At 42.4% G+C, this 27,504-nt stretch overlaps 1 protein-coding gene across 1 annotated transcript in view; it reads left to right on the forward strand.

Moving 5' to 3' along the window:
- Positions 1 to 27,504, forward strand: part of LOC309973985 (metabotropic glutamate receptor 7-like) — a gene marked incomplete at its 5' end in the record, with an annotated part of 168,219 nt that overhangs the window by 42,876 nt on the left and 97,839 nt on the right. Inside the window, one exon of the mRNA XM_082858443.1 lies at positions 17,525 to 17,615. Within this exon, the coding sequence (XP_082714569.1) occupies positions 17,525 to 17,615 (91 nt within the window). The remainder of the gene's footprint in view (positions 1 to 17,524; positions 17,616 to 27,504) is intronic.

Consider the following 27,504-nt stretch of genomic DNA (forward strand, 5'->3'; position numbering starts at 1 on the left):
TTCTGTGCAATGAACAGAACTGGTAACACACACTGGAAGGTGAATTCTCATTTTCTGGCACCTTGAAAACGCCACCTCAACATACACGTTAAAATAAACATTTGAACTGGGTCATATTTAATTCTGCATGCTCTTGTAAGTCAGCAAAATATTCCGTATATCATTTAAGTTGTCACTCACTTTTTAACTTGACTTTCAATTTCTAAAAGTCTTTCCAAACATAAAACAGAGGTGGGAAAATGGTATGGGAAGCTGCAGAGATGAAATAAGCTTATTTCATTAGGCATAAAGATGAATATCCAAACAACTTCATGGCTGAAAGTGTCCAAATCTACTGTCTTCGTTTTGTAGTCAAGGCTTCCGGAAAAATATGCTAATGGATTCCTTATTACCCGAATGCCCCATATCAGTTTCAGTAGGTATCATTATATATTATGGAAATTTTTCTCAGTGACAGTGAAAGACATCCTGGCTGAACATCCCCCTGCCCATGACACAGAGATGATGGTCTCAACCTATATTGAAGGCATTGGAGCCCACACTATCCATTACTAATATTAATGGAGGATAAAACTTCATATTCTGTTTGCTCTATATTTGTTCAATCACTTCTTCCCTTCATTAAACTGGATGGCCCATAATTGAGTCTGTAGTGTGTCTATCATTGGAAACTGAACAAAGTTTTGTTGGTTTTATTAATGTCATACGTTTCTAGGGAGGGTCTATTCAATAACTAAGTCTAGTTTCACAGTTACAAATAAATTATGATGTAACTTTGAATAAATTAAGCTCATCATAAAGGAAGGATACTGAGAGTTGCTACTACCCCTTCCTTGAGGGACTCTCATAAAGCGCTGAGTAAAGTAACAGAGGTGTATATGTATGCATATATTTTCAATGATATTTGTACAGACTTAAAAAGAACTCTACAGAATGCATTATAAAAACCTTAATGCTGTGTGTCCCTAGTTCCCAGCTCTCTCATTAGAACTACTTAAATGAACACAATCTTATCTGTTAGGATAGCTATCAGAGTACTCCAAATACTACTTCTTGCAGTACCCTGTCCCAACCATTTGCCATCCTCTTCCCATTAGTCCTCAAGTCGGAAGCCCCGAAGATCTGTTCATTAATTTATGAACACATTTCTTCATCCAGCCAAGAAAATTGATTGATCCCTTACCAAATTTCAGGCACCATTCTTCAGTATGATTTATAGGCATGTTCAGGAAACACAGCAGTGATTAACACAGATGAATATAGTCTCTCTTGAGCTGAGGGTGGAGACAAAAGTAAATAAGCAAATATAAAATCATAAGTATAGGGCTTCCCTGGTGGCGCAGTGGTTGAAAGTCCCCCTGCCGATGCAGGGGACACGGGTTCGTGCCCCAGTCCGGGAAGATGCCACATGCCACGGAGTGGCTGGGCCCGTGAGCCATGGCCGCTGAGCCTGCGCGTCCGGAGCCTGTGCTCCGCATTGGGAGGGGCCACAACAGTGAGAGGCCCGCGTACCGCCAAAACAAAAAAAGCTATGAAAACAAAACCTATGGATGGAGACCTCCATGAAAGATGGAAGAGTATAATAATGGCCAGAGTACATTACTGTGGCAGAAGCAGCAGCCCTTAAGGAGGACAACTTTATAAATTACAAATTGGATTTAAATAGACAGGGAATTGAAAGTGGAGACATTATTTTCTGCAGAAGATGATGGACAGACGAGAACAAAGAAACTAAAACTGAGATTGTTAGCAAAATACAATGCTAAACATATAAGTTAGGACTGAGTCCTTAACTTTCATTTTTACTAATGAGTGGGTGAGTATAGATTACTGACTACACAGAACCAAGCCTGGAAACACATTTTATATTTATGATCTTTGTGCCTAAAACTAGATTCTCCTGCAATTTAATATGACACTAGGACAATGACTGGCCAAGTTTTAGATTAATCACTCTTACACAAAGATTTTTCATTCATATAATCTCAAACAAATACTGCGTCACCAATTAAGTTCCAGATCCTATGCACTCTGGCTGAAGATATAAATATCTTGCAAGCCCAGCATCACTTTCCTCTTTCTCTGGTAACAAATCACACTTTCTATTATGACAATGGCCCCAGTTATCGGCCCAGGAATAAACACTTGACTCAGGAAGAGCCAATTAAAGCCCTCCTTTAGAGTTGATCGAGAGCTTTAAGGTTAGAGTATTTCAATCTTACGAAATTTTTGTAGAACAAAATTATTTCAAAATCTACTAATTATTCTTTAAGTTCTAGAAACTGCATTCTGCGACTAAGAGGACAATTTATTTGCCGTCGTTTCTGCTCTGCCCACTTTATGTTTCTGTTATTGTGAGATAAAGGCAGTGGGGAATGGCAAACCAATTCTGATTCATTCAACACATGAGTGCTTCTTAGGTACAAAACACCATTCTGAACATTGTCCGAGGTAAAAAGATAAATAATACCTAGCCCCTTATAATACCTAGCCCCTTACCCTCAAGGATCTTCCAGCTTAGCAAGGGAAATAAAACATGCACGCAGATGACTGCAACAAAAAGAAGATAATGATTGCTGCCAGATGTTTGGGGAGAATGAGGAGAGCAAAGAGAGAACACAGAATAAGGCAACATTCAACAGTCAGCCAAGAACTATTTGTTGAGCAATTGCAAGCTGTGACCTGGAAATGGAAGAGGAGAACATAGATCTTCACATGGGCAGGTGAAAAATCAAGTGTTATTACTTGTAACACAGCTCTTCAAATATATTTTTTGGCACCAAGTGCCTACTAAATAGCCTTAAATTAAAAACTAAATAAGGATACAGTCTCTATCAAATATAGCCTCAGGTACTGATGCCTAAATACTAGGATCACAGTATTTGTGTTCCCAAGGATGCCTTTCTATTGCTTTGCTTCTTTCCCCCTTTCCAAATTAGCTAATGCTGCCTTACCAGGATATCTATTTCGATTGTTCCAGCCTTTTTGATCCAATGTATTGAATAGCAGAATAGGTGAGTTACAAGAGGATATTTTGATTTCAAACAACAGAAATAAAATACTATATAATTGAAAAGAAAGAGGCAATCTTTCAGGCACATGTGGATCCAGGAGTTCACATGTTTTAACCAGGTCCCTTTCTCTCTTCCCCACCCCTTCTTCTCTCTGCCTTTTCTCCTCTCTGGTATTTCTCATTATGGGATCCAAATATTTCCCTGTTTATGTGGGAGCTTCTGGCACAGCTGCGGGCTTATACGCTCGCAGCTCCAGGGCTGGCTGGAAGGGGCGGGCGCATCACAGCATAAGGTTGCACAAGGTGTGCACTTATATAGCAGGGCATCACATCTATGAGTGATGGATGATCACATTGTATACAGGGGTAGCTTCGCATAGTTTTTACATCACTTTTCTTGAAGATGGCAGTAAAATGGTATGTTTTTACAAAATCAAATAGTGTAACATTGTCCAAAAGATATACATAAAGCATTTAGAGGAAGGAGGCTCCTTTTTCTTTTAACTCCGGCACGGATTGTCTATTGAACAGTGGTAATCCTATGTCATCAACCTCTTTACTCCAGCAGAAGTCCAGGGATTAGCTCTGCATAACTCTTGTTAGCCTCTATTCCCTTCCTTGAACACTGTAGCCAGAAGTTTTTTTCCTCCTCAAACCTTAAGTATTGAAACCTGGAGGAGGGGCATGTCTGAAAAGAAAATGATGGACTGGACTCTCCCTAGAAGGAAGATAAATGGGTGGTCAACAAGAAAAAAAATAAAATCCTCTGTACCAGGAAATGTTTGAAGTGTTGTTTGGGTATCAAAAAACAGGTGCCCCACACATAAAGCAACAAAGGATATTGGTCTAAAAAGAACACCATGGCGAAAGGTGCATGACCTATTTCAACAGAGGATTTGAAAGTTAAAAGTTAACGTGTAAAACATTCAATTCAGTTTCATCATTTTACAGATGGGCAAAGTAAAACTCAGGCACAGGAACAGAAGTGCCAAGGTCAGACAGGTGGTTGGTGGAAGAGACAACCAACTTCCCAACTTCTGACTTTTCAGGGGTGTGTGTGTGTTGTTTTGTTTATGTGCAAGGACATTTTTCTTTAGTACACTAACATTACAACAGAAAGCATAGTCTTGTTTTGGTTTTCTCTGCGCCCTCAATTCTGTATAAGACAGTTTCGCTGCACCCCAACAGAAAGGCTCAGCAAGAGTAGAGACCACCATAAGCAGTACACGTGGGCACCAAGGGCAGATACATTGCCCTTCCTTGTGTAGGAACTAGGGCCACTTGTTGCTTTAATGGGCCAAATTTGGGCTGGACCTGCAGGAGGGGACACCTTTGAAAAACAGCTTCCTAACTGCACTACAACCTGCTCTGGCATCCTGATTCCACTCCCCAAACCCCCCAAATCTTCAGCCAGAAAAAAAAAAAAAAGAAGAATGGATCACTGGATCACTGGATCGATGGGGAGATTTCTGTCTGCTCCTCCTACTGCCACCTCTTTCTTGCTATTTCCTGCCCGAGGAAACCTGACATCAGCCCAAAAGCATCTCTGGAAATGGGCAGGAGGGAGCCTTACACCTGTCAGCGCCAGAGAAGAAAGTGCGCTCTGCAGAGTTCTCAGTTGTTCCACCTCTTGCGATGAAAGGAAGAAAAGGAGCGAATCCGCCACAGATTTACTGGAGACCAGGGTTACTTCATCCGGCTCCGGCCACAGTAACCCCTGAAGACCAAAGATGCATTTCCATTCCCAGCATTTCTTGTTGGCATCTTTCCCTACAGGCTAGCCCAGTGCCTGGCCCCGGAGAAGTCTCTGCGTAAAGGTTCTTTAGGTCATCAATCAGCCTCCTGTGTGTATGTGTGTTTTTCTTAGGAAAAACTGGCACAGACGAATTAGCAGTACAGACTGGGGTCTCCCTACTACCCTTCATGCTTGGCGGCATCACCTTCGACTACCTCGCATTCTCCCGGCGCTGACAGTCCCGGCTCCGGACCTCAGGGTTGGAAGCAGTCAGCCCCAGCTAGAACCGCCCTGTCCGGGGCTGATGCCACCCTGTGCCTAGAATGTGCGTGTGGGTGCAGGCGGGCGAGCGAGCGGCTTCTACAGTGAGACCGAAGCAGGAGCTCAGCCTTCGCCTGCGACCTGCAATCCCTAGATTCCCTGGGGACCTCGAAACTCCGAATCGGAGGTACTCCCCCCCCACAGCTGCCCACCCATTCCCTCCCCCCTTACCTCAGCACGCAGCCCCTCCCTGCGTGATGATGCAAAACCGTGGGGAGGGTGAGCGCTGGGAAGGGTGGGGAGAGCCTGAGAGCGAGCGAGGGTGGGAGGGAGTGGGCGGAGGAGGAGAGGGAGCCGCCGAACGCGCATTTAAAGCGATAGCCATCCTCGCTCTCTCCCCAGTGCTGGGCTGTTGGAGAGCTCGAGCTGCAAGCCACCGAGCGCGAGCTCGAGCGCGGCGCGCTGGCCGGGGAACCCAAGAGCGCACGGCGCCCCAAGCTGGCAGGCGCCGCGGGACCCCCCACCCTCGCCGGCTGCCCTTCCCCGGGCGCCCCTACCCTCCTCGCCCGCAGGAGACCCTGGGCTTCCCCGGAGGAGCTCACCCCAAGGGGCCAGGACTCCGGCGAGCCCGCCACCGTCCCCTCGAGTGCCGCCGCCACCACCGCAGCCGCGGGAGCAGCATGGTCCAGCTGGGGAAGCTGCTCCGCGCCCTGACTTTGGTGACGTTTCCCTGCTGCGTGCTGGAGGTGCTTCCGCGCGCGCTGGCGGCGGCGGCGCGCGGCCAGGAGATGTACGCCCCGCACTCCATTCGGATCGAGGAGGACGTCACCCTCGGGGGGCTGTTCCCGGTGCACGCGAAGGGTCCCAGCGGAGTGCCCTGCGGCGACATCAAGAGGGAGAACGGGATCCACAGGCTGGAAGCGATGCTCTACGCCCTGGACCAGATCAACAGCGATCCCAACCTGCTGCCCAAAGTGACGCTCGGAGCGCGGATCCTGGACACTTGTTCCAGGGACACTTATGCGCTCGAACAGTCGCTCACTTTCGTCCAGGCGCTCATCCAGAAGGACACCTCCGAAGTGCGCTGCACCAACGGCGAGCCTCCGGTTTTCGTCAAGCCCGAGAAAGTAGTTGGAGTGATTGGGGCTTCGGGGAGTTCGGTCTCCATCATGGTAGCCAACATCCTGAGGCTTTTCCAGGTAGGGGGGCGCTCCCTCCGGGGCAGAGCGCGCCGTAGCTCCCCGCGCTCTTTATCCTGAAGGCTGGCTTGGACTCCAGGGGTGCGGGGTCTGGTCAGCCTTCGCTCATTTCCACCCTGGAGATCCTGCCGAATCCCTCTACTTGCCCTGCATGATTCCTTTCCCTTCCATCTCTCCCCTGTCCGCGCTCCACTCCATCCGGCTTGACATTCTGGATTTATGGCCCCATTGACAAGAAACAGTCTCCGAAAAACAAGGCGATGATTTAAATGGGTTTGCATTCGAGTGGAAATATGGTTCCAAACCAGGCTTGTAAAAGTGCCGGGCTCCTGTGAGAGCCACTTAGGCGCAAGGAATATGAAAGATGAGAAGACGCCTAGAAACTAGGCATTTCTCAACTCCCCAGCTTCCCTGCCCCAAGCCGCCCGACAAGCTGCAGCTGCCTTGGAAAATTTCGAGAAGAGCTTAGGGAGGCAGTTCTTAAACCGAAGGCTAGGTCTTCACCTACATTTGGACGTGAATTGCCCATTTCGCTCGGGTTGGATTTCCCGACCTGTCACCTATCTCTGCGAGGGCATGGGGCGGAAGGCGTGGGGACTGTCCTCAAGCGGGGAGAAGCCACCCACAGACGTGCCCCCAGGTGATTTGCTCTGGGCAGTTGTTTGCACCGTCTAAACTGCCTTTGCGATCCGGCCACTGGCAGGAGCCGGGCGATCAGCTTTCTACTCCTGCCAGCTCAGAGCGCGGAGGTGAGCTCATGCTAACTGCGAGACACAGTCACTTTTTCTGCACCCACCCTGTGCCCATCCTTTCCCACGACCTCCCTAACGCAGCCCCCAACCCCAGTCCTGGGTTTTGAGGACGATTCTCAGAGCCAGACAAGAAGGCGCCTGGAGGGAGGCAGTAGGGTGCGCTGAGCAAGGCCGGGCGGTCCTCTAGCTCCGGGTACAGGCGGGCAACGGCGGAAGATGCGAGGACGGCGGATCGGGCCCGTTGAACGGTGGGCGGTGCTGCAGTGCTCTCTCACGGCCTGCTCCCGCAGCCTCGGCCCCACGGCTCCTGTGCCGCCCTGGGTATAGATGGATGGCTTCTGGATGAAGAAATTGAGTTTCAGGGTCTGCATGACTATGGGTTGTCTTGTTTCTCTGTCTTTCTTCCTGTGTGTCTCTCTCCTTGTGTCTCTTTCTCCCTGCTTTTTTTTTTTGTCTCTCTGTTTTTATGTTCTCCCTTTCAATTTCTGCGTCTCTTTTCCTTCTCTACCCCTATCTCCAGGTTTTTTGTTCATCTCTGTCTTGAAGTGATCCTTTCCTAATGCACAGCTCTCTCCCTGCCTGGTAGGACCCAAGCTCAGTTAGTCCCTTCTCCAGATGTTCTGGCTGACCCTTATGCTCCCCATAGCTAAAAAGTCGGCTCCCTCTCAAGTGCCTTTCCTGAAGCATGTTGGGTTTCTGGAGGGGACTCCTTGTGAGATTCAAACTGTCACTACATCAGCACCCAGGAGTATGAAGTTTGTGTTTGTGCCAGAAGGAGGGGTGCCTGTCTAAAGCTGCAGCCTGGTATGGCCCCTCTGAGCCTCTGAGCATCCCTAGCACCTGTTGAGTATGCCACCTCTAGATGTTTGCAAGGCCAAAAGTGCTTCTGGGCAGCCTTCACTTTGAGGTAATGCTTTCAGGAAGAGCCTGGGTTGTCGTAAGCAAAACCCAGAAGCACTTCCTTTACCTCTGAGCTTAAACTAGAGAACCTGAGGAGGCAGCGCTGCAGGGAGGATGAGGCCAGAGGTCACCTGAGAAACACAGGGGCAACTCACAGTATTTTTACTGGAGCTCTGGGGGTTGAAGGCACATTTGCTGTTTGACATTTTAAAACTTATTTTGGTGCCTTCACTTGGAGCTTGGGAGCTTGCAGATGGGCCTGCCTGTCGAAAAAAGAGTGAAATCTTAAAGTCAAGAGAGAGCTTGCAGACTAGGTGAAGGATTGTGTTTGCTGAAAAAGATTCCAGGGGGAGCTGATTCCTTCTCTGGTGTGTGGATCTGAGGCACTTGCAAGAAAAGAGAACGCTTGCCTTATGGTTAGTTCCCCCCTTCCCTGGGCTGGGAAGGAAAGGAACTGAATGCCAGCATTGGCAGTGTGCGTTGGGACCAAAACCATTCAGAGAAAACACTGTCATTTTCCTCTAATTTGCAAATTGCAGCTATTCATGTTGGATTGAACAGCTGAGGGAAAAGAGCCCCCAGTTTTCACCTGCATTTATTGAGAAGAGGCTGGTAGTAGGAGGGATGCACCAACTTGTAGCTTGTGCTGCAAGCTGGATATAAGCTTGGTGTGAGCATCCTGGTTTACCACTGCCCATGTTCAAATATACAGAGATAGATTCCAACAATCTCTTCCAGTAGCCTTATTTTTGCATGTGATCTTAGAAGCTCCTGGCATGTAAGTCCAGCCCCCAGTTTCCCAGCCTCTGTAAACCTGCAAAATGAATAGAGAGAATAGTGGAACACAGACCCCTTGTTCAAAGACACAGTCACTTTAGGGAAAGAGGAAAAGAACGGGTAGGTGAATCTTCTCTGGGATTGCAGGGTTCAGCTCAATGAAGACTGTCCTGTATAAAAGAAACTCCTCTAAATGGTTGAATTCTTAGCTCTCCAGAGATTTGAGTTTTCTTTTCCCCAGTCCCTGTGGGTTGCTGTGGGGAATGTGCCAAACCTATCATTTGAGATAAAAATTTATGGTGAGGTAAGCTTCTAGGCTGGGGGAAGGAAGACTTAGTGACTGAAATGGGGGATGCTAAGCACTGGGGGGCAGGAAGGAACAAGGAGCTAGTAATGGATGTAACAAATGCTGCAGCTGCCAGCAAAGCCTGGATTGAACTTCCTTCCTGAAAATGAGGACCCGGGCAAGAATGACCACTCAGATGTAAACAGTGTCTCTGACTGGGAATTCTCATCTGCCTGCCGGTGGGCCAGAGCTGAGCAAGTCCTTTCTCTCCTCTGTATGCACACTGAATTGGTTAGTAAGTGACATGTCAGAGGACAGGAATCATATTCAGTGGATCTTTCAAATCCAGGAGTTTGAGGCTAATGAAATTAGTGTGTGGCCAGGGCTCTGCCAACTAGAATTAAGTCACTGCAGCCACCCTGCAATGCATTTTCAGCCTGAAGGGAGCATCAGGGAGGAATTTCGGGAGATTTGTTTCTGAGCCTGTACCAAATAATACTCTCCTAATGCTAAGAAAGATTAAATGTAAATTAATATTGACTACGAGTAACATATTTAAAAAATAATCGCCGAGTGGGGGATGGCTTAAAGTGGAGAGATTATATAATATGGTGTCCAAAGAATAAATCTCCCCTGACCACTGTTTCATGGGCTATAAGTAAGATCTATTACAATGGAAAGTAATGGGAACGTTTTTATTCAAGGCTTCTCTGCTATTGACTTGAGAGCAAACACTCTGAGAGTATAAATTACTCTTGCTGTGTGCTGACTCTGAATGAACAATATTTCATGTGCAGTGACATGGTCTAAGCTATAGACTTGGAATTGAATGGCATCTGTTTCAATTGTTTTGTTCTCTCAAGAGCAACTAGATAGAAAAAAGTGGTCAATTTGACCCTTGTGGGAGCGTGTTGCAAATCTAAACCTGTGTCCCACATACCATAAATGAAATACATTTGTAAATTTGTAAGTGTTTTCCTTCTGTTCATTGATGCTTGAGTCTAATCTCAAACTTCGGCAGCAACATTTTATACATAAGTACTTGGTTTTCTTCCTTTCTTCTTTCTCTTTCTCCTCTCTCTCTCTCTTTCTCCATCTTATGTAATTGGATAGAAGTGGGCACCTAGGATGATGTGGTGTTACTATAGTGGGATTTTTTTAAAAAAACAACATCAACTCTAAGTTACCCTTTTAAAAATTTCATAAATACAGGTGTCAATGCCATTTGGAATAGTCTCTATAACAATTTCTGTCTCCACATTTACTGTGTTTCAGCAAATTTACCTAACAGATGGTGAGTGGGCAATTTTTAAAGGGGCATTTTTTAAAAGAGCGGAGAGGGAAGGAATAGAGACAGGCACATACTATATTTGAAGTTACCTCCACGTGTATTTTATGTATGTATACCCATACAATTAAGAAGTCTTTGGATGTTTTATCTTCAAGAATAATTCAGATAATGGATTACTTGAATATCATAAACATTTAGGGTTTAACAGATTTGTTACATATAGACGTTGTATCATGGATTTAAAAGACCATAGCAAGCGGGCAGCGGCGGGCGGAGCGACCGAGGGGCGGCGCGGGCTGGGCGGCGGGTGAGGGGGTCCGTGCTTCCTCGTGGTAGAGGGCTGGGGTTCGCCGGGGACGCCAGGTTGCTCCGCGTTGCCAGGTAACCGAGCGCTTGCCCCGCGCTCGCTCTTCCGCCCGGGCCGCCCTCGGCGCCGCCTGAGCCGCGGTGCGGGCTGCGCGGGGCGCTGGTTCCGCGGAAGCCTGGGTCGGGCGCTGCGTGCGGGACTCTCGTCGCTCGTGGACGGGGCGCGAGCGCGCGGGGGACGTAGGGCGCCGACCTGGGCCTCCCCGGCGCTCCGGCTCCGCTCCGGGCGCCCGCTCAGGGGCCTCCGGCGCGAGGCCCCCTTCGTGGTCAAGATGGCGGCGCCCAGGCGGGCCGCGCCGAGGTGAGCTGGAGCCGGGCCCGGAGAGGGGCGAGTCGGCCACGCCCTGACTTGGACCCCGGGCTGGTCTCCCGTCTCCCGGGGAGCGGCGGGTGAGTGGGCGCGGCCACGCGTAGGTCCCTCTCGTGGGGTGGTCAGCTCTCCGTGCGTCCGCAGACTTCTGTCGTCTGATAGTCAGATCTGGGGTGGCCCAGGTTGGAGGCGAGGGTGCTTGATGGGGGAAACCTGAGGGGTTTAAAGACTCTGTTGGGATCGTTTCAGACCCCAGCAAGAAGCTGAGCAAGTTTCCTCCTGACTCTCTTCCCGGCTAAGTTTTCTCCCTTCTCTGAATGCGCCAGCTTTTCTGAATCACCTTGTTCCCCGGGGGGATACAGTTGGTGGTTCTGACCGTGGAACGTAGGACCCGGGGCGGGGAAGCCTGAGCTGGTTCTAGTTACTTTGTTTGCAAAGCACTTGTCTTGTCTTTGGAATCTTTGTGTATGTAACCAACGTTGGGAAGAGCCAGCGTTTTCTCCTCCAAAACACTGCGAGGGGTAACTTTATACGTAAGAAACAAGTGGGCGTTCACATCCATCTCTTTTCCAACCATTGAGTTTTGGTTGTGTTTCCTTTCTTTAAGTTTGTCTCGTTTTGAAGTGATAACAAAACAAACAAAAAAACCATAGCCAATTACACAAAGTATATACTCTAGTCTCAGTCCTGCCATTAATTAGCTATGTTACCTTAAGTCATTTATTTTTTCTAGGCCTCATTTTTCTCATGTGATGTTTTTTCTTTGAAAAAGTATAGTTTCTAGAAGTCGCTAATCTCTGTGTCATAGTTCAGGTTGGAGAAAACCTGTTCTTATCCAAACTCCATGACATTGTATTTCCAGCTCCAACTTTGGACTTTGAGTGAGTTGGGGGCAACTTTTTAAGGATATTTTCACACAGCTTTTTTAGTTAATATCAGTCTAGCTGACTTGTCATACTCAGACTTTCTCCCATATTCTTTTACCAGTGTGTTCTTTAGTCATATATATAAAGACTGTTGTGGGAAAAATGACCTCCTGGGTCAGCTTACTGCATGGTCATCGACACAGGACAGGGAGTAAGATTCTGTGGATTTTACAGAAGCAGATACAGGTTTCATTAACCATGTCCTCTCCCCTTTCATCTTACAAAAACAGCAGGCTTTTCTTGGAGAACTGCCAGATAATGCCATCCTGCCTCCTCATGAGCCCCGGGGATGAGTCGCCCAGGGACTGAACTCCAGTAAAGCAGGTGATTGGCTCATGGGTAGGCATCTGACCTCGGCTAAGTCTATCAGACTCCTCCCCAGGACTTTTGTCTCAGAGCAAAATGGAAGAATTGTCTTTTCTCTCTGGAATTTCTAAGCTAGGGAGATATGACTCTGGGACTCCCAGTGACCATCCAGCACAAGGAGAGACTTTCTGTAAAATAAAGTCTTGTAGAGGTAAGCAGGGCTGAGCGATGGAGAGAGAGCTGGAACCCTGCTGATACTCTGGAACTTCCAGATCCAACTGTATCTGGCTGCATCCCTGAATTTCTAGTACTTGTTTGTTGAGGTTGTTGTTGTTGTTTGGTTTTTGTTTTTAAATTTCCTTTGACTATTTTGAATTTGTTTTCAGCCATGTGCATTTGAAAGCATCATAGCTAAAAGAGCTAATTTCCTACATTAATGTGAGGTTTGCTGACTGGCATTCCTTAAGTGAAAAATAATATCCGCTATTTTCTTTAAATAAAATCCTTCTAGCTCAGGTTTGAGATATTCAAAACTCTGCCTCCTACCCCCCTCTTTTCCAACATTTACTATATCACCTTGAAGCATTTGTGACCACATCTTTCCCATCTAGACGCAGTTGAGAGAGAGAGCAAAGACTTCTGATATAAACTGCAACCTATACGCCTCCTACCTGGAAGCTTTAGAACATACTTGATTCTTGTCATTAAAGCAAATCTTTTGTTGTTGTCTCCAGGGCACAGAAGCATTTTCATGGCATAATGGAGTACAAAGTACATTAAGCCTAACTCTACTTCTCATCCTGTTTTACTTTAAATAGGCAGAAAAGAACAATCTCAAACACATTTTCCCAACAAATAAAATACATATACGATTATGTTTAGAAGACGTTTATGCAACATATAGTTAGACTGATTAATTAATGGACCTTTCGCCAATTGGCACAGTAAATATATATGTTCAATGTGCTCAGTTAAAAAGAAGACAATAACATAGTTTGACAGGTTAATTATCTGAGAAGAGTATTGTGCCAGCACACTTGATACTACAGTATTTCATGTTTGACAGGTAATCTTCTTTCAATTATATTTACTGCTAAATGTTTCTTGGATCAAGCTATTAAATTATACGGTCAAAAGTAAACTGATATGAAATTACAATGATAAAGAAACACATATCCCACTTTATGAGAATAGAAGTTCTAATTTCTTTTCAATACTACTAGTAGTGACCACAGTACTAATTTGAGCCCTTACTATGAGCCACTGTGCCCATGTACATTTAGTTCTTACAGTAGTTCTGCAAAGGGCATATAATAATCCACAGTGTAAAGCTGAAGAAAGTTATTCTCATAGCTGAAAGTCACATAGCTGGTGAGTGGCAAAGTCTAGATTCAAACTTAGAGTCGTCTGACAATGCCCAGGTTGTTGACCACTATGTACACTGCTCAATTGTTGCACCAATAAAGAAGTGCTTGAAATAATTATAGATTTGCCTACCCTGAAACTGCAGTGATTTAAAGACATCAAAGTTGCCAGTTGCTTAACCACATCTACTTACAGTAAGAAATTACATTTTATTTCATTTCTAAAACAAGATTAATTCTGCAGGCCCATAGAAACTTGAGCACACAAATCCTACCTCCAAATGAAAGATGCTTGTTTTCCATTATTCAACAGATGGCCCTGTACAGAGGCAATAAATATATAGTAGAATTTTCATTCAAATAAGTGAGAAGAGAGGTTTCTTCTTGTCCTGATTCAGTGCCCATCATTATGGATTATGATGGCTCTTCCCAAACTTTACTTCATTCACTCCACTCTTTCTACAAAACTCCAGTAATGGAATCCATCATTCAGATATATGTGCAAAGCGAAATGACTGTATTAATACAGTTGCTGAAAGTCAAGTTGATAGAGCACAGGAAATACATCCTAATAAATGCAACATTAATGTTTGTGTGGGCCTTGGAGTGAGGGGTAGAAGAATTTTCAGTTTAATGGAATATTTTGCCTCTTGCTATGAAAGTGTGGCTTAATAGTCTTGTAATTGGTCATTTACAGAATCCTCCATCTCTGGGTTTCATGCTTTCTTTACTCTGCAGCTGTTGATTCCTTCTCTTGTTCTGGATGGAAGATAGCAACGAAGCCACTTCAAAGGGCTCAGCCTGCCTTTTTGTGTTATTGTTTAGATGAAAATATTTCCATTTATTAAAGCACACTATTTAAACATTTTTATCATGTTTCAAACTTGACTGTGTCCTGAAGGTATGAGCACAGGCAGACATAATGGGGGATGTTTTCCAGGAGAGAACATACCCTTATCAAAGGAATTATCAGAATTTTCATGTATGGATTGAGAATCAAATTCTGGAGTTAGACCTGAATTTAAATTCATACTCGCAACTTATTACCAGTCTCATCTTGATCAAAGGGTTACCACACTTCTCATCAATTTCCTTATCTTTGAAAGCAGAATAAGAGAAGTATGCCTGGTGGAGTTACACATAAAGCTCATCTGATAGAATATTCATAAGGATTTTGCATAAAATATACATGGAAATATTTTAGCACTGAGTTTAGCATGCGATTCGTCTTCAATACATTTAAGAGCTATTATTTTATTATTATTATGCTATCATTAAATATCACTATTACTTAAATGTCATTATTGCTAACATTGCTGTAAAACTACCGCAATAACCCATGATGAATTCCCCTCTTCTGTTTCCTTTGTTTAAATGGAAAATATATATATAAATCTAGACAGAGAACACTTTAGTGATCCTATTCAGTGGAGTGAGAATTTCCATGGCACTGATTAAAACAAATCCTGAATTGCATGGACTTAAGATAGCAGAGAGGGGCTTCCCTGGTGGCGCAGTGGTTGAGAGTTCGTGACCCGATCCGGGAAGATCCCACATGCTGCGGAGCGGCTGGGCCTGTGAGCCATGGCCGCTGAGCCTGTGCGTCCGGAGCCTGTGCTCCGCACCGGGAGAGGCTGCAACAGTGAGAAGCCCACATACCGCAAAGAAGGAGGAAAAAAAAAAAAAAAAGATAGCAGAGAGGCTAAGAGATTTGAAGTTAGACATCCCCAAGTGTGAATTCTACTGTGACTCTCTTCTAGCTCTAGAACCTTGAGGAAGTTACTTAAACTTTCTGAGCTTTACTACTAGTTTCCTCATCTGTATCTTTTTCAGGACTATTTATCAAGCATCTTCCTGTTCTCTATGCTTGGACGTATCAATGAATAAATTAGACAAGAGCCTTTGCCTGCGTGCTCCTTCTTGCATGCTTTCTCCCTCCTTACACTCTCGTGTGGAAACGGATGTTATAAATAAATTCTATGCTTTGTCACAAGGTTGATGGGCGCTACGGGATAAGGAAAAGGATGTGAAGCTCACTGAAGAGGCTTGGGTTGGGAGTGCTGGAGGAGTGTACAGGTAGGTTCTGACTTTAAATAGGGTAGTCAGGGTGGATTTTATAAGTTGACATTTGAGCAAAGACTTGAAGTGAGGGAGTTGTCAGAATGTATGAGGGGGAGACCACTCCCTGGGAGCAAGAATAACCAGTCCCAAAACTCTAAGGCAGAAATATGCCGGGCAGCTTGGAGGAATATCAAGGAGGCCACCCTGGCTGACTTAGTCAGTGGGGAGGAAGAGACAGCAGGAGGGCTGGAGGTCAGATATGTGATGGGATGGATTGGGTAAGTCCTGGGAGGCCATCACATGCATTGTGTCTTTTACTCTAAATGTAGGCAGCCAGGGGCACGATTTTAGCCAAGGTGTGACATGAACTGTCTCTTGTTTGAAAAGCATAACTCTATCTGTGGTCTTGAGGATGTGGGGAGAGAGTGGAGTCAGGGAGAATCTCGGGAGGCGACTACAGGATCCTCGAGGTCTATGTTGGTGGCCTGCACCAGGCTGCTAGCGGCTGGTAATTCTCAGAAGTGGCACATTGGGAAGGTTGTGACAGCATTTCGTGGTAGATTGAATGCAAGAATGGAAAGGAAGAGGGGGTCAAGGGTGAATTCGAGATGTAGGGCCTGGGGAACTGGAAAGGTGTGGTTACTGTCACCTAAGATGGAAAAAGTTTGGGGTAGAGCATGTTTGGGGGATTAAAGACCAGTTTTGGAGGTATAAGATTTGAGATGTTTTCGTGACGTCCAAGTAGAGATGCTGAGTACACAGTTGGATACACAAGTCTGCAGTTCTGAAGAAAGGTCTAAACTAGAGATACACTGTAATACAATGGAGATATTAAGAATAATTACATGGAAGCGCTATTTTAAAGATAAAATGAAGTAATGCAATTAGCACTGTGTCTTCTCAAAACATTTAATAACTGTTAGCTAAAATAATTACCTGAAATGAAAAAATACCTATAGTTTGTTTTGTTGTTTGCAGTAAAAGTGAATAAAATGTCACAATTATTTTAATAGTATTTGTGACACAGTAGTTTTAGTTAAGACACCATGACTACAAACATTTACACTAAACCTTTCAGTCTCCTGCTTTTCACTCTGATAGGGTACTTGGAACCATATTTTGTAAGGTTTAAGTTAGTTGTCATAGGGTACCTCTTTAATTAGAAGTAATTCTGAACTGCCTAGTTCCATGCAGTTTTATATACATATATGTATAATTATTATTTTATGATTTATCAAACTCTGTTGAAAATTTGCATCACTGATATACATTAGAATTTAAGCATTTACCCAGGTACTCAAGGAAAAAAATGTACTTGTCTTGTAATTTCCATAGGGGTACTTACTTTCACATCTTCCCTTCACTTTGCAATTGCAAACATGGCAGGGGAAATATTATCTTACTGGTCTTTGAGTTCCCCTTAGCTATCTGCAACTCCTTAAACAGCCTTTCGGGCTTAACCAAAATTCTCTTTCACCTTCATTCCGCTAACAGATATTGGTCTAAGCATGTACTTATACTAAAAAATGCATGACCACGTTGTCTCTACACATCTATAATTTTATGTTAACACTATCATTATGTAAGCTATACTTGAATTGTAATTATAACAGATTTTATGTCAACACACATCCATTTCTAGTGTTCATCTGGTGTTCAAGGGGAGAGCAGCATGTCGTAAATTTTATCAAAATATAACATCTGAAGAATAGAACAGAGGGTAATTGTGTAATTCTGTATTCACTCTAATTAAGTTCAGTGGAGTTGGCATAATAGAATTAAGATGAAAAAAAAAAGACATTGAGGTACCATGGCTCCCTCTCCTAACACACCCTTTTCGTATCCGAGAGCAGAGACTCAGCACCTTTCTGTACAGAAATGGAGACAGGAAGAGGCCAGAGGATGAATGACAGGCACGAATGAGGTGGAACTTTGAAGAGCAACATGGAAATGAAATACTTCTTTTGTATTTGGTAGGTGGGGAAAATGTACCAGCGTGTATGCCTACTGGGACCACGTTTTCCAGAACAGTTAAGCCCAGTGTCAACTGTGCTGTCCCACCTTCCTCGTAAGTAGGAACATACTGTTACTTGAATCTTTGCTTCCTGTTTCTTGATAGCTGGTTGAGAAGATTATCACAGGAAGTGCATCTTGTTAGCAAATACACTGTTTTGAAATGATTGACACTCACTGAAGAGTGGCAACTCCAAGCTTGCTCTCTCTTGATCTTGGACTATTTAAGTCTGGAGTGCAGGAGTGGGTTATGGGGAAAGACCATTGGAATTCTTATGTCTTCAGCATAATGGTTATAGCATAATGGTTAGGAGTGTAGGTGCTGGTTCAAATCTCTGCTTTCCACTTGCTAACCATATGAGCTTGGGCAATTTACCTGATTACCTGAACCTCAATACTCCTGCCTATAAAATGATGTTAATAATATTTCATCCCCATAGACTTGTTTTCAATATTAAAATGAAGTCACTTACACCAAGCACTTAATACAATGCCTAGAGCATAGTAAAGTCTATTATTATTACTATTACTACTACTACTACTATTATTATTATTACTGTCAAGATGCCAGGTGCTATTTTTCGTATGCCTTATTCCATTATCTTCTGCCCTGTCCCCCCATTTCTGTCTTGTTTCTGTACAAGGGTAGGTTTGTCACAGAGCATTTTCTTTCCCTAGTGTCTGACTCTTAGTCATCAAGGTGACTGGTCCACGACCCGGCATTCATTGCTGCTCGTTGAAGCAACGCATTTTGAGAAGGGGAGTTGGGTATTGATGCCAAGTTGGGTCAAGGAGAGAGAATTTTCTCTCTTCTGCACTCAGAGAGCTAAGTGAAATATTCAGGCCTCAGAAGGAGAATCAGGCAAAGGGCAACATGCTTAATTTCATACCTTAGTGATTAAGAACAAGTCAGACAGGCTGGATTTGAACTCATTTCCGTCATGTACTGACAACGGGATCTTAGGTGCTTTTGTAACCCATCTGAGGCTCAGTCAACATCTGAAAGAGACGAATAACATTATCAGGACCTAGCGTATAGCCTCCTTGTAATAAGTGAGTAAATCCTTTTAAAACGTTCAGCACGTTGTTTGGCATATAAACACGTAATAAAATTTAGCTTCTTTGACTACTCCCGCTGCTAATATTATTAAGTAGCTGAGCAGATCCGAGGCCCATTTTTTTCTTAGATTGCACATAATCATTTGGACAACCAGCTCACATTGATCAACCGTTGCTTATATATAAACCCCCATGAACCCAAAGGTGCTTTAACTCTCTCCCAGTCAGAGCCTGTTCTGGGGGCAGAAGCAACACCGGCACTACCCCCGTCATCTTTGCCTTTATTGTCACTACACTCGCCTGCCGTACTGAGCACTTTCTGTTTGCCAGGCACCAAATTTAGCCCTGCGTATGCACTGTATCATATAGTTCTCACACTCAGGTGGGAGACATTATCATCGTCCCCAATTTTCAGATAAAGACGCCAACGAGGTGTTGGAAAGGTAAGAAACTTGACCCACAGCAAGAGATGGAGCCGGAGTATTCAAACCCTTCTCTCTGACCTCAAGAACCCTTAAATATTAGCATACTACTACATCCTGGTAAGAAAATCTGCTTCCAGCCACTCTGGTGAGAGTAGAAATGATTCTCAGTCCCCACATTCCTCTATTGCCCATGCCACCCTAGCCTCAGGACTAGGGGGGAAAGGAAGTGATCTCTTCAAAGAGCAGCCAAAGGGAACCTACTCCCTTCTGCCTTTTCGTAATCAACTAACCAATATTTTATTTCCTTCTTAAGAGTCCCCACGTGTTCCTTTTGGTACTTAGCTTGGCCTTTTAGAATTCTGACATTCTGTACATGACTCATCCACTGTATTTCATGTTAATTTATTGAGGTCAAGTATAGGGTCTTACTCATCCTGAAGTCCAGTTATCCCCTGTCACATCTAACTCTGTTCTTTTCTTCTCGTAGGACATCTGCAGATATTTATTTGAATTTTGTTGAATTGTTCTCATCAATAGTACATTAAAAGTTATACAGAAAGTGCTTTCTTATAAGGAAAACCATCTAAATAGATTTCTAGCTCTTTACTTTTTATAGCACTATTGTAGAGATTATAGATCTCCAGGTAATATTTTTTAGATTGAGTTCTTCATATTGTCTTATTTTTACATATAATGATAAATCTGAATTTTCTCTATCAAAGACTTCACTGGCTTGTAACTTAGCTTGTTGATTATGTGTTGTTGACTTTTCCATTTACAATGATATTTGATCCTGATAAGGATGGGGCTGGGTGGGAAGGTACATCTTAGGGCCATAAATTGGTTTTGTAGAGAACTAACATAAAGATCTAAAGTCTCATCATATTTCTGCAGAACTCATGAATCATTTTATTATAATTCCATTCATCCAGGGAGTATAAAACCATTTTCAAATTGTTATTCCTAATTTGTTCATCTTCTCTTCCTTAATCTTAGTGAGAAGAGAGCAGGCTGAATGGAAGAAAGTCATTATGACCACTGGGGCCACTAAGGTAGGCATCAGTCCCAGAGTTTTGTTTTCATCTCTCCGCTATTAATATTGGCTAATGTCTTGAGTGCTTACTTGGTGCAAATTACTTAGCCAACCATGGCAAATGGATTGTGTCATTTCATCCCCTGATAGTCATACAATTAATGTATGTATTATTATGATATCCCATAATGCATACATGGAACAGAGCCTCAGAAGTAGTTATTTGCTCACCAAAATATGGTAGATGTGGAATTTGGACTCAGGTCTGATAGACTCCTAAATCACTCCTAGTGATTTTTACCACGAAATTAAAGTTGTATACCTCTGGAGAGTAGATAGTTTCTAAAATTTCCTCAGCTCTAATGTTTTATAATTAAATTTTTGTCTGATGGCAAGCTTAACAGTTAAGATGGGTAGGAAGGAATGCCAGCCTGTTGAATGGAATTTCCCTGAAATGAGCCAGTTCACTCATTCATTCACTCAGCATGTATTGAATGTTTGCTCTGTGCAAAGGCATTTTAGGCATCACAGTGGAGTGAGCGCCCCTTCCATAGACTCTCCTGCAGCACTCAGAGAAGTCTTGGACTGGTTTGCCTGTTATGGAATGGGGCTTGGTGATAGAAGCCTGGTTTGTCCTCCACTGATAAAACTAAGACATACTCATATGAGTTTAGAGGCATCTTGAAGCCGTGGGATAGTAACACACATGAATCTTACCATTTTTGCCTGGGATTAATGATATAAAGGCTTTGGATTTGGGTATGGAAAATGGGTGCAATTATGGGTGTGTTGGTTCTACATATATACGGACATCACGTGTCATCAGCCTGCAGCTACCTGCCATTCCTCACTACTCCTTCTTTTCACAAACCAAACAAGTACCTTCATATCTCTCCTGTGGATAAGCTCTTGACAGTGGCACTAGGGCCTCCCTCAATAAGTACATCATTGGCTAAACCAGTGGTTTCTCAGATATGCTCATTGAACAACCCTTAAGGTGGATTGACATTCCACTGCCTAGAATAGAATATGGTGTTCTTTAGAAATCGGGGGGAAAAAATAGGCCACCAGATGTACTTTCTTTAATTTAAATTGTTTATATATATGAACAATTGTTATATATGTGTATGTATACTTGTTCATATATATGAATGATTTAAAATTGAAGAGATAGATATATACACACAGACATATATATATGTATATTTAAATTTTGGCTTCTGTTAGCAAGTAGTAAATTAAATTATTAGCAGATCCATACTGCAGGGAAATAACCAATCAGATTTCATTCAATAGCTTGCTTTTTTGTATATTTATGGTTGTGATTTTATATCTGCAGGTATGTTTGCTGAAGAAAATATTTCTGCCACTTTACACAAAATTAAATTCATTTAATACCAATGCGGCATGTCTCAAATGTCTTAATACAGTTTTAATCTTTAATCGCATCAGAAGTATGAAATTAGAAACATACCCCAAAATCATTTGAAGATATAATTACTTTCATTTCCCTTATACTTTTGAGACTTTTGAAAAACAAGTATTTAGTTGTACTTATCTGTTTCTGTCTCTCTAAGGATAGCAAACACTGAAACACAATTCTTTTTAAAAGTCAGGATTAAAAATATATTGTCCAAGATGATCAAAACTAAGGAAGTGGCAAAGAAATTCAAAAATTTAAACTTTCAAAGGGTGCTTCTTTTGTGAATGTGTAGTACTTGTTCTTCTGAAGGAATTAATCTTTTTAAAAATTTAATTAACTTATTTTTTATTGAAGTATACTTGGTTTACAGCGTTGTGTTAATTACTGCTGTACAGCAAAGTGACTCTGTTATACATATGTATATACATTCTTTTTCATACTCTTTTCCATTATGGTTTATCACAGGTATTGAATATAGTTCCCTGTGCTATATAGTAGGACCTTGTTGTTTAGCCAATCTATATATACCAGTTTGCATCTGCTAATCCCAAACTCCCAGTTCATCCCTCTCCCACCTGCTTCCCCCTTGGCAGCCACCAGTCTATTCTCTATGTCTCTGATTCTGTTTCTGTTTCATAGATAGGTTCATTTGTGTCATATTTTAGATTCCACATATAAGTGGTATCATGGTATTTGTCTTTCTCTTTCTGACATACTTTGTTTAGTATGATAATCTCTAGTTGCATCCATGTTGCTGCTGCAAATGGCATTATTTCATTCTTTTTTTTATGGCTGAGTAGTATTTCATTGTATATATGTACCACATCGTCTTTATCCATTCATCTGTTGATGGACATTTAGGTTGTTTCCATGTCTTGGCTATTGTGAATATTGCTGCTGTGAAGATCAGGGTGAATGTGTCTTTTTGAATTATAGTTTGGTCTGGATATATGCCCAGGAGTGGGATTGCTGGATCATATGGTAGGTCTATTTTTAGTTTTCTGAGGAACCTCCATACTGTTTTCCACAGTGGCGGCACCAACTTACATTCCCACCAACAGTGTTGTAGGAGGGTTCCCTTTTCTCCACACCCTCTCCAGCATATGTTATTTGTAGACTTTTTAATGATGGCCATTCTGACTGGTGTGAGGTGGTACCTCATGGTAGTTTTGATTTGCATTTCTTTAATAATTGGCAGTGTTGAGCATCTTTTCATGTGCCTATTGGCCATCTGTATTTCTTCTTTGGAGAAATGTCTCTTTAAGTCTTCTGCCTATTTTTTTGATTGGGTTGTTTGCTTTTATTGTCATCAAGTTGTATGAGCTGTTTGTGTATTTTGGAAATTAAGCCCTTGCTGGTCACATCATTTGCAAATATTTTCTCCCATTCTGTAGGTTGTCTTTTCATTTTGTTTATGGGTTCCTTTGCTGTGCAAAAGCTTGTAAGTTTGATTCGGTCCCCTTTGTTTATTTTCATTTTTATTTCTATTGTCTTGGGAGACTGACCTAAGAAAACATTGGTATGATTTATGTCAGAGAATATTTTGCCTGTGTTGTCTTCTAGAAGTTTTATGGTGTCATGTCTTATGTTTAAGTCTTTAAGACATTTTGAGTTTATTTTCGTGTATGGTGAAAGGATGTGTTCTAACTTCACTGGTTTATATAAGGCTGTCCAACTTTACCAACACCACTTGCGGAAGAGACTGTCTCTTTCCCATTATATATTCTTGCCTCCTTTGTCAAAGATTAATTGTCAAAGATTAACTGAGGTGTGTGGGTTTATTTCTGGGCTCTGTATTCTGTTCCATTGATCCATATGTCTGTTTTTGTGCCAATACCACGCTGTTTTGATTACTGTGACTTTGGAGTACTGTCTGAGTCTGGGGTGGCTATGCCTCCAACGTTGTTCTTTTTCTTCAGGATTGCTTTGGCGATTCTGGGTCTTTTATGGTTCTGTATGAATTTTAGGATTATTTGTTCTAATTGCGTGAAAAATGTCATGGGTAATTTGATAGGGATCGCATTAAATCTGTAGATTGCTTTGGGTAGTATGAGCATTTTAACAATATTAATTCCTCCAACCCAAGAACATGAGATGTCTTTCCATTACTTTGAATCATCTTCACTTTCCTTTATTAATGTCTTACAGTTCTCAGCATATAAGTCTTTTGCCTTCTTGGTGAGGTTTATTCCTAAGTATTTTATTTTTGGGGTTGTGATTTTAAAAGGCATTGTTTTTTTACATTCCCTTTCCGATATTTCATTGTTGGTATAAAGAAATGCAACCAATTTCTGTATGTTAATCTTGTATTCTGCTACCGTGCTGAATTCGTTTATCAGTTGTAGTAGTTTTCATGTAGAGTCTTTAGGGTTTTCTCTATATAGTATCATATCATCTGCATCTAATGACAATTTTACCTCTTCCTGAAGGAATTAATCTTGAAGTTCTACTAAGACTTTTGGGATACCTGTTTTAATGAGCCACTACTTCCTGCCTGAGATTGCACTATGCACCAGAGATTCTAGAATTAGCATAATAAAACTAATAATGTAAACAACAGCAACAAATCTTCACAAACCTTCCTTGCAAGGAAGTAAAGTCCACTGGAAAAACAGACAAGTGAAACACACATTCAAAATGGCAGTGATTCTCAAACATTTATGTGCTGAAAAATCATGACAAGCATGATACCCAGGGCAATTACTAGACCCCTTCTCCAGCTGGTCAGGTGTAAGGTCCTGTAACTCTATTTTTGGTGAATGCCTCCAGGAGAGTCTGAGACAGATGTTCTCAGTTGTCGTCAACCTTTAGTGTGCATCAGATTTGCCTGAGAATATTGTTAAAACACAGATTGCTGGGCTCCAGTGCCAGAGTTCTAACCAGTTCCCAGGTGTGGCTGATACTGCTGGCCCAGGGACCACATTTTGAGAACCACCTTTCAAAACTCTGCAGTATGCGGTTGTGTGTGTTGTGAATGAGACGGGCCCAGAGAACCAAAGGAGGGCAAAGGGACTCTGCCCTAAATTAGCCAAAGGTAACAATAGCAGCTAGAATTGATTGACCCAAGAAAAAATTATAAGAACTTTACCTGCATTTGCTCATTTAATCCTTTCAGTAAGGTACATAGGTGCTACTTAGTGTTCCTCTTTTACGGGGGTGTCCAGAGAAGGTAACCACTTTGCCCACGTCCTAAACTGGTAAGTAACAGATTAAGAATTCAAGTCTAGGAAGTCTGATTCCAGAGCCCACACCTCTACCCTTTCTGCATGTAGAGAGGAGTAAAGGGTTGTCAGTGAAGCCTTCCTGGGGGCCCTGGCCTCTGAGTGTAGATAGAAGGATGAGTGGACATAAAGATCATTATTTGTGTGTGGTGGGGGTAGGGGAGGAAGTATGAGGGCTTCCAGAAGAGCCAGCCCTCCCCATACATCTGCTATAAGCAAGTCTGATGATCAGGAGTCCGGAACGTGAGTATGACTATGGGATACTGAGAAGGGTTCTAGAACCCTGAGGTTAGAGTTCTGGATCAGTTAGTAGGTAACAGAAAGTGAATGAGTGATTTACCTTACTTTCCACGGGTAGCAGGAAGTTTGGAGATAGTCCCTCTAGCGTTAGTCCAGCTGCTGAAGGGCATCACCAGGGGACTGGGTTGCTTCGCTCTTCCAGCTTCCACATCTCTAGCACGTCCACATAGCTTCAAAGTGACCCCAGAATCTCCAATAGTGTTCCAACAATTTGGGCAGGAAGAAAGAAAAGGAAAAAAAAAAAAGAAATTAAGTAAGAAAAAAAAGGCAATGTCTAACTCAGAGAGCAAATTTTTTACCACAGATGGTCAGCGGACTTGCACTTAGATCTCATCAGCTCGGATTTTAAACTGGCCACCTTAGCCTTAAGGATAATGGGGTCTCCTAAACCAGGGCTCTGATAGTAAGGAATAAGGAGAGAGTGGTACTGATTAGCAGTGCCTGCTGTCCCAAACAAATATTATCCCCAAACTATTTTTTTAATCCTATATTTTACTTTAAAGAATGGAGGGGAAACATTATGTATCTGTAAATAGCCTTTTAGAAAGGGTACAATTATATAGTTATACAACCCCCTGGAGGGCTCCTTTCTTCTAAAATCTCTTTAAAAACTGTTCAAGGTTAAGGACATTTTTAACTTAATTTAGTAACTTGCAGTCGATTATCTTGGAATGACATCCTCTCTCTGCAGATGTTCTGTCAGGCTTTAGAAAATTCTAGAAGTGGACAGAGAAGTGTTACGGTACATGTATTTGCAATATGCACGTCTTTGAAATGAAATCCATTTAGGGACCAAAAGGCATTTCATGTCTTTGCTATACATTTTCACATATTTGCCTTTCCAGAATTCCTTTGAGCAAATCTGTTAGATGTAACCCATCCGTTTCTCCCATCTGAATTCTTTATTACTAAACATTCTTCAGTATGCTCTCACTCCCCTCTGTCAAATGCGTTTCTCTGGGTCCTCACCCTTCTCATCTCATATGTGAATGCGTATCTTAAACTGAAGCAACAGTCTGCTATGACTTCTCCATAACTTGAAGAACCCGTCTTTGTGGGGAAAAAAGTAGACTTACTAACTTAAAAGGTAAAATGCGTGCAATGTTTCTGAGAATTAAAAACTAAGATAAAAACATAAGCAAGGGAAAAAACTTACAGTGGATCCTTTTCAAAGACTTTATTTTACAGAGAAGGCAACTGAGGTTTAAAGAAAAAATGCGTTAGTTAAACACTAAATAATATACCTTAAACCTCAGTGGAGCAACACATGGACAGTTCATTTCTCACTCACTCAGGAGTGTAGTATGGACTTTGGTGGTCTGAGGGTCAGTTTTCTGCTCAGTTATTCAGGGACCCACCACCTTCATCAACTGGCTCTACGTTTGTCCTAAAAAGGAAAGGAGAGAGGAAGCTGCAAGCTACAATTATCAACTCGTTATCCTTCAGACATAAACTCTTCAGGTCACCTCTGGTCACATTCTTTGGGATAGAACCATACCCAGATGCAAGCGGAGATGGAGAATGTTGTTCCTATCTTGGTCCTAGTGATGCCTCTACAGGCTGGAGGAGCTAATTAAAGTGTAGTCAACAGCTCGTTGTTTCTGCCACAATGAGTGATTAGCCTAAGGCTGTGGATTAATTATGTGTGTGTGTCACATATACATATAATACACACAAACATATATATGTGTGTGTGTATATATACATTTTTTAGCATGAGTAGACACATGGGGCTTCTGCCGTATCAAAAGAGTACAAACTGCCTCTTGTTGCTTTTTCTTAATTGAAGTTGACTACTACTATCTATTTGCCTTCATTTTGCTACCTCCCCCCCGCCTTTCAGTATTATATGAAAATTCTGAAAGAAATAATTTCAAAGTTTCCAGTGCTTTTAAAGGTAATAGAATACTCAGACCTTAACAATTTTCCTGTGTGAAACTTTTGCCAGACTAAAATAGTTAACTTATGAAAAGTAAATTTAGATTGATACAAAAGAGAAAATAAGCTGATTTTTTTTCTTTTTTACACAAATACCCTGAGCCAAGGTGGAAAATAAATGGAAAACTGGAGGAATTTAGATCCTTTTGTTGTAAATTTAAATATTTTTAATTGTAAAAATAATACAGGCTCATTGCAGAAACTCCAAAATTGAAAGGATTTAAAGAAAAAAGGAAAAATAACTCAAAATCCCATTTCTGATAAATCATCTCTGTAACATTTTTGAGGGTATCTTTTGAAACTTTTTTGTGACGGGGTGCATATAAATACAATACAAGTATAAAATACCTTTAATTATTATATCAAACTACAAAACAGTTCTATAACATTTTTATTTAGTAATATAAGTATGATTACTCATCACCTAATAAAAATCTGCAGCATCATTTTTAATGGTTGAACAGCATTCTATTATTTATTTAACCAGTCCCTACTGTTCAACATTTAGATTATTCCTGTTTTGCTTTGCTAAACAATGAGACAAG

The sequence above is a fragment of the Leucopleurus acutus genome (genome assembly GCF_964270905.1).
Source record: "Leucopleurus acutus genome assembly, chromosome: 17".
Classification (NCBI taxonomy): Eukaryota; Metazoa; Chordata; class Mammalia; order Artiodactyla; family Delphinidae; genus Leucopleurus; species Leucopleurus acutus.